The following is a 14,419-nucleotide window of genomic DNA, read 5'->3' as shown; positions in this document are numbered from 1 at the left end:
CTAGCCAAGAATCAAGATTCCCCTCAAGTTCAGGTCTGAGTTTTACCCCTTATTCAACACTTACTGTTAGCAGTGAGGCCTCTCTCGGCCTGTTTATGATTTAACACGACCGCAGAGCTAAATAACAGCAAATTAACTGTGCTGACTGGCCTCATTAATGTCATGCATAAAATGCTTTCACTGAGATCATTTCTGAATGTGCAATGGCAACCACTGATGTAAACTCGGTTGCCAAACTTTGGTTCTGGGCCAAAAAAGGTATGGCTTCTGGCCGGCATGATCATAAATTCTCCAGCCTAGTTGGGGTAACTCCCGCTTACGCCTGTGGGTGTCAGATTAAACCAAAACTATTTGTCTCATGCCAGGAGACTACATAATTTACAGCTGAGCATTTAATTCTAAATTTAACATATCATACAAGGACAGACTGGCTCATTGGCTTAAATAACGTCACCCCAAGCCATGTAGCATTAAACGTACAAGCACTGGTAGTGAAGAAATTTGCCCTGTTGGTGACTGTAATAAGTCTGGAAGTTTCCACTAACTAGGAACAGTTGTGTTGAGAGGCACTGCTGTAAAATGATCTGCAGGAGCATATAGAAAACTTCCACGTTTTTTTTATATTATTATTCTTGAGTCAGGGTGAGGAATTCCACTGGCCTATAGATGGCAACCAGCAGTTGTTCTCCCATGAGGACGGGGGAGGCAGGCATCTGGGAAGAAGCGAGCAGGCGGATCAGGGAAAAACGATGACTACATCTGCATATTTACAGCACAGGATTTTGAGTTTTCAGGACTCAAAGTCATCCCAAAAGCAAGTGCAGAAAATGAGAAGAAAGGGTCCGTGAAACTTCCCCCAGAAGGCTCAGAGGACTTACAGTGATGACTCCCAGGCACATCCACAACCCCACGATACCCCGAGATGACGGGGGGAGGCTTCCAGTTGCCGTGCTCGGGAAAGAAGCTGCACCACTGAGCCACAACACTACACCAATCCTCACATTGCTATAGGAAGTCGAGAGACATTTACAGAAGGGGCTGAGGAGCAGGGGACATGATGGTAGCCAGTATGTGCAACTCAAAATTTATACCCCAAATACCCACTGCATGTCTTTCGGTGTTAGATTATCATCAAGAGCAATGCAACAGACATGTTTGAAGGAAGTGGAAAGTTGACCTACAAATTATTTAATTACTTTAAACAGTGTTGGCTGCAGAAAGTGAACAGAGAAGCCTATGCACCATGCATACATCACCCTTGAAGCCACAGTACTGCAGGGAGGCATGCCCATTTCACCCCCCACTGATCTGGAATTCTAGCCTGATGCGATCTCCCAATGGCCCACACTTGACCGTGGGCCTTGCAGTCTTTTCCCAGCTGCTGTGTGGCAGGCATGGGCCGCAGTGGTGGCACCTGTCTTTGACAAGCCCCGGCATTCACACTAACTCTGGTTTCCCGAGGCCGGCTGCCTGGCAGTCAGGTGACATATGCTAACGCACACTTTCCCTGACACCGAGTGCACACACATACACTCTGGCAATCCAAATCTACTAACCCAAGAGGCACTTAAGTGTGATCCCAACCACTTAAAAAGCATCTGCATCATAGTGAGTGAGGTCTTAGCCTCACATGTCTCTCTGTCTGATAGCTAACCCTGCCCTGATTCAGGCTGCGGCTTGAAGCCGTAAACCAAAGCTTCCCTCAACGCCTCTCACCCGCCCGGCGAGGCTCTAACCACTGTTTTTGCATACCACTCAGCTTGTGTAACCGTTGAGTGGTTTTGCTCCACCAAGACAATGGCTGCGTAACAGACTAAGCAGAGTAAAGACGTCTAATGTCAATGCACTGGAAGAGTTGATAAACAGAAGTCGGTCTACGCGGCGCAAGAAGCACAGACGAAATAAAAATGTAAGCACTGGGAGACTAAAGTGCCTCCAGGATAAAATAATAACAGTAACACGGATGAGACTGCCAGCGGCTGTGGCAAACACTGCACAGGCCAAAAGCAAAGATTTCTCAGGTGAACCGGTTGCAGTCTAGATAAACAATGTAATTATAACTCATTTTGAAAGTAAAGAGTTGAGAGAGAGTTTCAAAGTCAGCAGGGATCAAAATGAACAGAGCCCTCTAACGCTTTAGTCTGCTCTTCCTTCATTATCTTTAACTAAAATTAAAGTGTTTGCGAAAGTGTTTGCAAAGGCACTATTAATAAACTAAAAAAAAAAACAGAAACTAGGCAACAACACTGGTCACAAGCGTTTACACTTCTATATAAAAATCAGTCGTTTAACTTGTAGGACGCGAGGGTTGCTGACAGCACCTGATTGAGCTCTTGGTATGGCAAAGCATGCCGGTACTCACTCTGCTGCCCAGCAGACCAAAGCAACATTTCCCCACCTCATTTGCAAAGCAATCCCGCTTCCCTCCCACTCAGTGCATCTTTTTGTCATTTCCATGTCCAGGCTCCACTGGCTTTGTCTGGAGGAAAGCATGGAACCCGGTCTCAAGGAGACTCTGCTACCAAAAAGCCCCCCCTCCCCAAAAAAGAAAGAAAATACACCCAACCCATTGAGCCAGCATACACTCACCTCTCCCCCCGCCTGACTAATGTGCCCTGACACTCGTACATCACCCGTAAATTGGCCAAATGAATTAAGCACGGCCCCTGCTTAGCTTTACGGGCTTTAAATGGATTTTCTCCTCTCCAGGTCTGTCCAGTAATTGCATTTATCCATCTTGTTGAAGCCAGGTTTACACACTCACAAAGATCATGCCAATCCCCGGATGCATTTTCCGCTCTGATGGCAAGAGTGTGAGAGATTTGTCATTGGATCATAACAGGTAATTCAAACAACAATTAGATGACAATTCCACCGTATGTCAATGGCTGGCTCCCTGCTTGGATAGGACCTTGGTTGAAGCAACGAGGTTCCCCTCTATCGCTTCATCTGTCTGAATATCTCTTCTTGTTGCCATTCTCAGTGTGATAAATGCTCCCTTATAACACTTTTTATCTATTATCCAAGCCTCCAGGTTAAAACAGCAAACACCCACAGCAGGGAAGAAAGTACTGGCTATGAGTGTTCACACACACACACACATTCAGAGAGAAAGAAGTAAGTGTTAAGGCAGAGCTGTGAACACCGGCATCAACGGGGGTCATCTCCACACTTGTGGATGTTTGAACAGAAGTGTATCAGCCATTGGGGGGGGGGGGGGGGGGGGGGGGGGGGGCAACGGACAATTCAGCTATGTAAACATGCTGCAACTTCCTTCCCTCCAGTCCTCTAGGCCTGCACTGAGACAAGCCAGTGTTTAAACAGCACACACAGCATTCCTGTGCCTGGGCCCAGGCCAGCTGCTGCATCCTCACTGCAGGCCTGCCTGCCTGCCTGAGCAGAGACAGATACAGGCCTTACAACAGCAAGGGTCATCCACAACAGACAAAGGGCTTTTATACAACATGCAAAACAGGTTGCATCTTCCAGAAATGCTCCCCATGCTGCTGAATGCTGTAGTCCTAGCTGACCACCCTGAGAGCTAAAATAATAACATCGCCGAGCCAGACCTTAACCATTTGACGCCATCTGTAATGATAAAGCAGGAAATTTATCTTTATTGGTACACGAAATATGCAAAGTGTGGCTGCCAATAAAGATAGAGGAGGCAGTAAAGTGAAGATAAAACACCTCCTGGTTCTAAAGTACACTGTGACGTGCATCACATGACACAAAGGCCAAACCTGCTTAGTAATGCCTGCCTCTAATCTCAACTTTCATTATGGCTGAACTGGTGGTTTCAGGTTCAAAGTTAATCTATAAAATGAACCTTTGGTTTGCATGCCAATGGACAGTAAACTAAAACTAGGTTCCATCTAAGAATAAAATGAATAGTTCTCGAAATAATCGCACAGTAAAGATCCGCTTTAGCGGAACAATTTAACCCACACAGTAGAGCATGCAAAAGTCATACATATGACTATCCAAATAGTTAGAGACATATCTTGCCTTACGTGTTGATCCATCAATGAATTGTGGACTTTAGTTGAGTTTTACTGGGATCAAAATTAAAAAATAAACTTTTGGAATAACCTGATTTTCAGTATCCGTGCAGAACTATGTACATTTAAGTTATGGGAATAGATTTAATATTTAACACAGAGACCAGGCGTCATTCAGTGTTGGTTTTATTATAGGAAGACCGTGATAATTACTTCCCTATTGTGTCAGTGCCTCCACTGGATACCATCAAGAGTTGCCAACCAAATCCGCTCAATCAAAACTGTGATTTCAGGGGGACGAGACTGCATTGTTTTCTACCTCCACAGCGTCGTCTTGCCTATCTGCTGTTCAATCGTTTCCCCGCTCTCTTGTCCGTTCATCAGTCCATCCCCTCTGGCTGGACAGAGAGGGCCACACATCTCACCTCGGGACAGTTGTCCAAACAAGCCTCTCCATTCACTCTGACCCCTCGAGGGAGAAAGACAATTGACAATTCACTTCCACCAGTCAATTTGTGCACTTTTGGAATTGACCCTGAACACTGGTGACACACTGGCCTCTCACTGGAGCCCGGATGAATACATAATACTGAGAATGCCAGGGAAGGGATGGGAGGGGGGATTTATTTTTTTAAAACTGAAGCCATTAAGAAAATAATGGGGAAAAAATATGCTATGCCATATAAAAATTAAAAATCCATCTTATTATTTAAAAATTGGTCAAAAGCAGAAGTTTATATGTATTTATAAATATATATATGCACTTCCAAATATCATCACCTGCACAATGACTGGCAATTCAGTGCCCATGTGCAGGCCGTGTGTGGATGTGACAAGCTGTTCTCATGAAATGTTATCTAGTGCTGTACGCAAGCCAACAGCTGTCTCTTTAAAAGAGGCGTATTATTATTGTGTGTAAATAGGTTTCTAACAGCTGGTTAAAGAGCTAACATGGGAATTTACTCTTAATCTGTTTTCCACTGGAATTGCTTCATCAACTAGCTAAAAAAAAGAAAAAAAAGAAAAAGACTCTAAAGTTGCACCACATCGCAGGGTATGGAGGTTACATTTTATTAGCCTTGTGCATTTTAAAATAATCTTGCCAACATTTTTTTTTTTTTTTACACAAATCCCGCCATAATCCGCAGATTAGTAAATGCATTTATTTCGCTCACACTTTTAAACCCTCCCTCACCTTTTGCGAGGAGTTATGAATCCACCACCTCCTGACGACAAAAAAAGCAGACGATCACCTCATTAGCGGACCGGCTTCGCTTCCAAAACACACACACACACATAATCACACGAACACACGCTCCTTGGAGCTTATCCCGCTACAATTAAAAGTTTAATTAGTAGATTAAAAATACATTGACTGGACTTTTATCACCTTAAACTCCTCTATTATGTGTTTAGCACACACAAGTGCCTCCTTCCCATCTGAGCCATTTTGAACAGATTATCTGCATACTGAAATTCCCTTGACTACATTAAGGCTGCAGATACAAACTGGGTAGAAAAACAACCATCTGCATAATATATTGCGCGTGGCTGGATGAACACCGGACAAAGACTTTTGTATAATTAATGTTTAATATCTAGATGTGAATATTTAAATCACACTGCCACCACTTTTGTGAGGAAAAAGTGAGGAAAGTATTTTTAAAACAGATACTGGAATGAATGAATGAAATTCTTCTTCTGTGGTACATTCCAGGACATTGTACCACATCCATAAAAGGCTGGTGTACCACAGGTGTTCACTGCACACTGGCACGGCTAGTCATTATCTAGCCCAACGTGATCATTAGGAGCTGTGATGGCAGTTTGGCACCTCCTCCCTGCATTCACACACACACAAGCTGGAATTACGGAAAAAAAACAAAACAACCTCCAATGGATACTCAAGCACTCCCCATCAGAAAGAAAAAGGGGGTGAGAGGGGAAGCTCGTTCGTCAACGAAAAGCATGTCAGAGCCAGTGCACTTTGACCCCTCCCAAACACATGCCGCAATCCAAACAGAAGGTCGACAGCAACCAGAATTCCTCCCAGCGTCACGGCGGCCTTCTCACCCAGAGCTTTTAAGGCAAATATTTTCTGATGACGACGAGAATGGGAAGCACGAAGGGAAAACGTGGAGTGGAGGTTGGGCCGAGAGATAGGGCGGCGGGGCGGGAGGGGGGTTTATTCAGAGACGCGAACCACGCACATGAACACATGCCTGTTCGTCAGGCGTGAATGAAAACTGAAACTCTCCTGTTCCAATCTGTGTTCCTCTCTTTCCCCCCCCTTTTTTTTTTCATTCCTCCAAACGGGAAGATAAATGTGAAGCCGAGGGGCACTATTGTTTGGACATCTAGCCAGGAACTGTCGCTGCTCTCATTGCCCTGGCATTAACAGCAATTATGCGCTCTATTCAGACAGCTTTTGTGCGGTCGACCCCCAGGCCCCCCCACCGTCCCAATTCACTCACACACACACAGACAGAGGCCTAACACACATTTCCCGCTTTTCTCTGAGCCCCTCCCTCCCCTCCCACTCAGCTACTGGTGAACTCATTTGACTACTGGAGCACTCTGGTCCCATTATGAATGAACTTAGAGGAAAAGGAATATGACAAACAATCTGTGGCTTCCTTCTTGGATGCACATACACAGCATCCACCGCCTTGTTAAAAAGTGACATTTCCAATGTTTTTTTGTAATTACGACGCTTTTAAAAAATAGAAAAAAATAAAAATACCAATTCTAGGTAATCATCTCTTGAAAGCAGCTAATCCTAGCCCTACCCATAACCTTCATATCTAAAAAGATGCGATCAATAGTCATTTAACCTTATCTTCTTTTGCTGGATGCAGCAAAGTAACACTGCTAAGAAAATTTCCAGCAACCACTTTTAATTATCTTATCGCCACTTCCATATAAGTTCAGAAGTTCATTCCATCCTAGGAACACCTGCATTTGTACCCTGCTGCTCTTCAGTAATTTAAAATCCATAAAGAGACAGTAAAGGTTTTTTGTTTTTCTTTGCTTTTTTTTTTTTTTTTTAAAGGAACTTGGCGTATATTGTTGGTAACATATTCCAACAGTGCAAATATTTTTGTAAGAGGAAGAAGTAAAATGGGAAAATATTGGCTTCTCAAGCATATATCTCCACACTGCTTTTGATATTAAGCATGAACTTGCCCACAATGCTGTGGATGTGCAAGATGAGCTGTTCACCGGGGTACATTGAGCTAAAATAAGGTAACATACACAGATAAGAGATTTTAAGTGTGGCTACATGGACACACACACACACACAATAATTTAATTTCCATGTTTGAGGGAGCCCTAATCCCTGTGGGCCAAGAGTGGAGCTAGCATATATTTAAACAGATGACACAAGTTTCATTCCAGATGTACAGTAGTATCTTTGTGTTCAGCTCTATAGAAATGCACTGGAGAAAGAGGTGGGGCTGGATGGGTGGGGGTAAACTGGGAGAGGAAGGGGGTTACACCAGGGGGCTGGGGTAAGAGGGACCCCAGTGCACAGCTGCTTAACTAATGCCTTTTTTTTTCTTTGCTCAGACACAGAAAAGCAGAGTGTTGGTGGCTCACTGACGGAAACTAGGATAAATGGATTAATTCACTTTTAAGAATAAAAAGCAAAAATAAACATATACATATATATATCCAGATTGATAATGATTAACAGGCATAATGTCACATCGAAGGCAAAATTAGGCCTCAGATTAGCTGTTATTACATTAAAAGCAATAAAGTCGATGATTTAATTAAAAAAAAAAAAAAGGTTCAGCTCCAAACCAGACTTTACTGCAGCTGCTACACCCAAACCCAGCTCACACTGCCACCAGGGAACCACTACTCCCTTCGCACTAGTTTAAAATCTGATTAGAAACACACCCCACAAACTGACTGATTTTTTTTTTCCTCCTGCCTCTGTGGTGTTTCAAGCGGAGTGACAGATCGACGAGCGCGTAAGCTCTCACACGGCTCAGCCTGCCAACATCATCAGCATTAGACAATTAAGCCCCGCTAGCAGGGAGAATTTTTTTTTTATATTTTATATATAAAAAGGTAAATATTTACTGCACAAATCTTTTCCATTCATTCACCAGGCACTAACAAAACCTTACTGTACTCCCTCTCTCTCGCTCTCTTTCTGAGTCCTCAGCACCATCACCAATCCCCCCACCCCACCCCTACATCTGCGATTCATTGACTTTACAATTTACCACATGTCGAGATGGGAGAGGTCGAGCCTCCATTTGAATCACGGCACAAATATGCGAGTGATTTATTGTTTTAAAAACCCCGGGCCGATTTAGTGCAACTCCACTTTTTCTGAGCATTACTCCTATTGGCAGACCATGAACAATTACAGTTCGGACTAATTAAGCTCTGAGAATGTGCTGTGCACCGCTAATGTCTAGCAGACCCCAATTTTAGTTTAATGGTGCCAAACTTTGCTTCCCAGCCACCCCCGCCTCCCCCTTTTCTCTAACTTAACTCCTCAAATCCAAAGCAGATTGTACTTTTTTTTTTATGAGTGTTTATTGAGTCGAAGAAAAATAAGGACCTTTTTTTCCTTTTCCCCCTCTCCTTGCCTAGGATGAGAGAAGCAGCGGAGAGCGAGTGAGAGGAAAAGAGGGAGTAGATGCAGAAGAGGAAGAGAGAGATGGGGGAGAGTGAGTGAGAGTGAGCGGGAGCCGCTTCCGCCATACTTTGTAAACAAAAGTGATTTGCAAGACAAAAGGAGCGCAACCTTCCAACTAAATTCGGAGTGCATTCTGCAGCTTGAGGCACAAAATGCGGCCACGTCGTGCCACCAAACCCCCCACGGACACCAATTAGGCCCTATTAACATGTAAAGCCAATTTGATAAGGTGTGGGCCCTATCCCTTAAATCCGCATTAAACTATCTTCCCCCCTTGTCACGGCCACAAAAAAATAAAATCCATTTTACAACAGCCGAACACACATAATCCATATGATATACCATTGTTATGCTTATGCTGCTGCCATGTTTAGGAAAGATACTGTCTGTGTCATTTATAACAGATAACAGGCCACAGCAATGTGTGCACGTGAGCACAAAGGAGGTGGTGTGCACTTATGCGTGTTGATTATAATAATCTCACCAGAAAATCCTCCATTATTTCTTCCTTAAAAATAAAATAAAAAAAGACAAAAGACCGAGTCGGCCCCCGTATCAAAGTAGATTTATGTTTTTTTATTAAAAAAATAGGTGAATGTGCAGCAACATGAGCAGTCCTGGCGTGACTAGACGAATGAAACAAAAGAGGAAAAAAAGGGGAGAAAACTATTGTTTCAACCACACAAAGCCTTTTCACCGCCCTGTAGTAGAATCATCACGGGTTCTCGGAGAGTCTTTCTTATTTTCCTCCCTTCCCACTCTAAACACAGTATTGGATGCACAGTGTTGTGTCTTCATCCCCCGTTTTGCTCCCCACCCCGTGCACTTTCTCGTTCTTTTTTAAACTGCTCGTAATTATACGTCGAAACTCAAAACCTCCGCCAAAAGTCTCCAGGCCTGGAGAATTATGGGGCCAGGGGTGGCGTCAAATATCTTAACATTCATAAGTCCGCGAGGCAGTAAATAAAGCCAGTGGATTTACGGCCCAGCAGCCCCGATGCAGGGGAGCTGGCCGCCCAGATCCCATTCTCCCTCCCTCAGCCTCTGCATCCACAGACCTGTTGAGGTGTAGATATTAGCCCACAGCACCGGGAGTTAACCCGCCACCTTTTTTTAAAAAGCCTAGTGTTAGCATTGGCAGGAAACAAAAGGTAGTGAGGAAGAAAGGAAGAGAGCAAAGGGAACAGGGGGAAAGGAGATAGAAAACCCAGGGTGAACTAGCCAGGCCACTTCTGCAATTCAACCTGCACCGAGTGATCCAGTAGGCCTTTGTGTGAGGTTTAGGGAGGAGGGAGACGGCAGGGAAAGGAGAGGAGGAGACGAGGGCAGGAAGGCTTTTAAAGCCCGGGCACAGCGTCATGTCAAATTGCTAAATGATACTAAATTGTGAGCCTCCTTGGGCTTAGGTGGTAGGAAAAACAAATTTTCACTGGTTATGACTCCCAGAGGTCAGACAAACTATCGTAATAGCCACATGCAAGAAATCTTTTTTTCCCCTCCTTAAGTCATGCAAACACTAAATAAGTGAAGCAAGTTAAGACGTCCAGGGAGATCAGAATCACCGCCAGCTGATGGGAAACATTTAAACCCATCAGAATTTAGCCTGTAAGACTTCCAATCAATTGTATTCATTTATATAATTTTTAAAGAGGCAAAAGGAAAAACCAGCATCGCAGCATCACCAAAACCGAGTGGAGAAAAAGAAAAGGCGAAGGTAAAAGCAGCGAGAATCAAAGCCTTTCATGCCATGAAGGAGAAAGTCTCATTCTAATGATACTAGCAGTCATATTCAGTGCCTTACATGACATGTTAGGGAGCAAGACAGCTAATCAATGTCCAGGTGAATTATTTATGCCAGCTTTAAGTCTAATAGATTTATATTACAGCGACCGCTGACTTCAAAGCGCTAATGGCTGGACACACAGCGCGCTGCAGACAAGAGGGGGCCGAGGCAGTACAGTAGGAAGACCACCATAAGTCAAAAACCACGTCCAGGTGCATCAGTAGGTTAAGCTGTAATAAAGGTTTCCTAATCATCTGCAAACGAGCACCTCCTTCTTTTAGATTTTGTAATGACTTTTCCTTAAATAAGGGAAAGCGGCACAGAGAGGAAAACAACAGATAAAAAAATAAATAAATAAATCTGGGAGCATATATTTTAAAAAAAAAATTAAAAATCTTTCCTTTCCTCAATTATGTCCGAGAATAGTATTTCAAGGGCATCATTAAGAGGGCAAAGGTCAATACGGTCTCGCCGCAGCATCCTCCAGCCATACCACACAGTTTACTGCTTTTCTAACTGCTGCATAAGCACAAGGAAACGAGCGCTCCACACACAGTAGTGTGTGACAGCAAACTACAAAACTCTGCCATCGAAACAAGGAAGTGCTTCACTTCAAATCATGCGTGTTGTTGTGAATGTGTGTTTGTGTCAGTGCTGATGAGAATAATGAGTGACTAATTCCACATACCAGCCAGCAGCGTTAAAAAGGCTGGCTGACTAAGAGAGAATGAATGGCAAAATGTTCTCCTATGTGCAAAAGAAGCACGCACGCAAAGAGAGAACCTGTGTAAGCAGCAAAAGAAATATTTCATGTGAAACCATGGGTGATCATGTTGAACTCAAAAGCAGAATTTGTGTCAAACACAAAAGAAGGCATTGTGTGTCAGATGTGCGTTGATTTCCAAGGTGTGCGGAGAACACAAAAAAAAAAAAGAGGTAACAAATATCAGTTTCGTTAGGCAGAGCTGAGGTGGTGGTGGTGGTGGTGGCGGCGGGGGGGTGTTGGAGGGTCACATTTCCTAATGCCTGGTCTTTGCCTTAACCTTGTAAAATGAGATGACAGGTCCTAAAGCGCAGACTTGTAATTGCAACCGTTTAAAATAGGGGGGCAAAGAAAAAAAAAAAAAAACACCCATGGTTGAGAAAATTATGCTGCTTAAGGATTGCCATCGCCCAGTGGGACCGGCGAGGTGCTGAGCAAATGAGTAAGTGGGCATAATTACAGCATGGCTGATTGTGTTTAAATAAATAACATGAATTTATTTATAAATATGGGTTTACTGCATGGCACATGTTTGCCATGGATTCCTCGCTGGGAGCAAAGGCAGTGCAGATGCAAAACAGCACAGTCTCACACAATTCCTATCAGTAAATCACACCATACATTCAAACATATAGAAATATATATATATATATGTCTGTATATGTATATATATACACACGCATTTGAAAGAATAATTAGAAAAAGTAAAAAATTAAATTAAAAAGAAAAAAATGCACTGCTTGATGTTTCAGGGGGGAAAGCTATCACGCATGCATCTTTTACATAGTGTCTTTACAGGTTTTGACACATGCAAATCACTCTGCAAAAAAAACCAACCCAATTTGCATATTGATTTTATTTGTGTGGTTTTACACTGCTTTCCCCTGCTTACAGTGTGTCAGAAAAGCTGCTATATAAAGGCCTGAATGCTCATGCATGGTGTTGCATTTAGAAAAAAGGGCATTTTTGATGAGGCCATGCAAACACAAGCCAACTGCATTATTCAGGAGAGTAAAAACATGCACTTGTAAGCCTGGAGAATACGCAGACCCTTAGTAGTAATAATGATAATAACAACAATAATAATGTCATAATCATTATTAAATTATAACAAGGAGAATAAAATTTTCACAGGGGCTTGTGCATTTGATTTAAAAGTTGCTAAAAATATTGGTAAAAATGCCGTGCACGTAAAGCTGACATATAACAATAACCTACTTATTTCTGTTTTTCCTTTTCTCCTTTTATTTTAACCCACTTGCAGCTCTTTAGCACTGTTAGCATGCTAGCTTCTGACCAGGGCAAACGGGCTGGGAGCCGCGTGCGGGCACGCATGCACGCATGCATGCCATTGTACTGTACACTTCACGGGGAGTTTGCAAAACTTGGCTCTGCATTTTTATCGGCTGCACTTCAGGGTGACAACACTCCGCGTCTGCCTTTGCCTCGGCGCCTAACCCGGGGAGTCAGTGTGTGTGTGTGTGTGTGTGTGTGACGAGTGTGTGTGCACATACAAGCTGTAAATAAATGAACTTACTGTGCGTGCTGTTGGAGAAAGTGATCCATTGGGAAGGTAGGGGCTTGTGAGATCGGGGATCATTATAAATGGATAGCCCGGGTACGGTGGGCTCTTGAACAGCCCTCCATCTTGCCTTTTCGCAGCTAACATGGCGAGGGGGGGAAGAGGGGGTTGTGGGAGAGAAGAAAACTTTTTTTTATAAAGTGGCCTTGAGAACTTTTTTTTTTTTTTGCAAAAAAATTGCAATTGCATAATAAAAGGCGGAGGCACAGGCACATATAATGTCATGTTGTAGGTAGAAATAAAATAAAAAACAAGAGTGAACAATAAAGCAGAAACTCACCCTCCTCTAAACTTTCCCTTGTTTTGTCTCTGAAAGTTTCAGATCTAGGCGCAGGCCGTCTTTCCGCCTTGAAATGCAATGAAACACAAGGATTGCGTTAAAGTTAGCACAGCGGACGGTGAAGGGCGATAGTTAACTTTCTTTCCAAGTCCACCCGCTGTTACAGTGTTAGTAAATGTAGGCCCCTAAACTTAAAAACAGCGCCGGGGGGACGATCGATCCCCGATTTTTTTTTCTCTAACATGCGAAGAAACAGACTGAACTCACCTCTGAATCCGACGAGCTGTTCTGATTTGTTTCCGACTCGTTTACAAGAGAAGATTTGACATCTGCTAAATCCCTTTCTGCCGAGGAGTTCTCCGAAATTTTCTCTTCCTGCTCCCCTTCGTCTTTGAAGGAAATCATTTCATCGTTTGCGCCCAGATCGTCCCCTCCACCGCCGTTGAGCTGCGGCATTTTTCCCGAGCAAAAATCTTTTCTCTTTTCTTTTTTTTTAAGAGACAAGGGGGCACAAAAAAACCAAAAAAAAAGTTTTAAAAAAAAACCTTGATCTCGGTGATCTAGAAAAGTCCGAGTTTAAGTTTGGGGTCTGTATTGGCGTTTTCCAAAGCTCTGGCGGTTGGTACAAAACTAAAAAAGAAGGGAATCTTGGCAGAAAAAGGAAGCCGGAGAAGGAGCCGAGCCGCTCGGATTGAGTGAGTTGAAGTTGGTCGGAGTGGTTTTCAGTTCAAAGGCGGCGCTGATTGACAGATAGAGAGGGATGGAAATAGAGAGAGTCTGGATTCAGGATTATTGACAGGGAGAAACACACAAGAAACTAATGAGATTCAAACAGGGAGGGACTTGAAGTGACGTTTTCATAAATAGGAGGAAAAAAAAGGAGAGAGAGAGAGGGAGGGAGGGGAGAGATAGTGAGAGATGGAGGTTGGAGGAAGCCGGCGGACGACTGCGGTGAAAAAAGCATGTGAGGAGGAAAAAGGCAGTTTGGGAGCAGGACAGTGATGGTAAAATAGGAGGAAGATAGGAGTTGCTTGCAAATGTGGATTAAACGCACATATGGGCGGTCTCCCAGAGGGGGGAGGAAGAAAAAATGAAAATAAAAAAATGAAAAGAGGGTACTTCCTCAGGCTGTTTGCAACCAGTTTGACTCCTCTGTTCCCGACCAGTCTGCCACACTAGGGCCAAATAAAGTTAAGATCATAGCTGAAATTAAAGTTTTATTTTTTTATCCCCTCCAATCCTATCCTTTCACATTCAGATTCTCTAACCTACTTTTGGATCTGTCCTTAGTTTGCATACTAACTACTAGAGGCCCATCAAGGCAGAATAAAAGCTATTACTCCGACCTTG

At 43.4% G+C, this 14,419-nt stretch overlaps 1 protein-coding gene across 38 annotated transcripts in view; it reads right to left on the bottom strand.

Moving 5' to 3' along the window:
• tcf7l2 (transcription factor 7 like 2) overlaps positions 1-14,129 on the bottom strand; it is an 87,838-nt gene extending 73,709 nt beyond the window's left edge. For 34 of the 38 annotated variants that reach the window (XM_080305066.1, XM_026178595.2, XM_080305068.1 and 31 more), the window contains exons 1-3: positions 13,337-14,019; positions 13,070-13,136; positions 12,745-12,869 (exon numbers count right to left, since the gene is read on the bottom strand). In XM_080305066.1, the coding sequence (XP_080161192.1) occupies positions 12,745-12,869; positions 13,070-13,136; positions 13,337-13,525 (381 nt within the window). In that variant the 5' untranslated portion in view covers positions 13,526-14,019. Of the gene's footprint in view, positions 1-12,744; positions 12,870-13,069; positions 13,137-13,336 lie in introns of all 38 variants that reach the window. The other 4 variants (XM_080305071.1, XM_026178605.2, XM_080305073.1 and 1 more) reach the window with 1 other exon arrangement.
• Positions 14,130-14,419: the final 290 nt, after the last annotated feature.

The sequence above is a fragment of the Astatotilapia calliptera genome, chromosome 8 (assembly GCF_964374335.1).
Source record: "Astatotilapia calliptera chromosome 8, fAstCal68.1, whole genome shotgun sequence".
Lineage (NCBI taxonomy): Eukaryota > Metazoa > Chordata > Actinopteri > Cichliformes > Cichlidae > Astatotilapia > Astatotilapia calliptera.
This window is presented reverse-complemented; position numbering and strand designations above follow the sequence as displayed.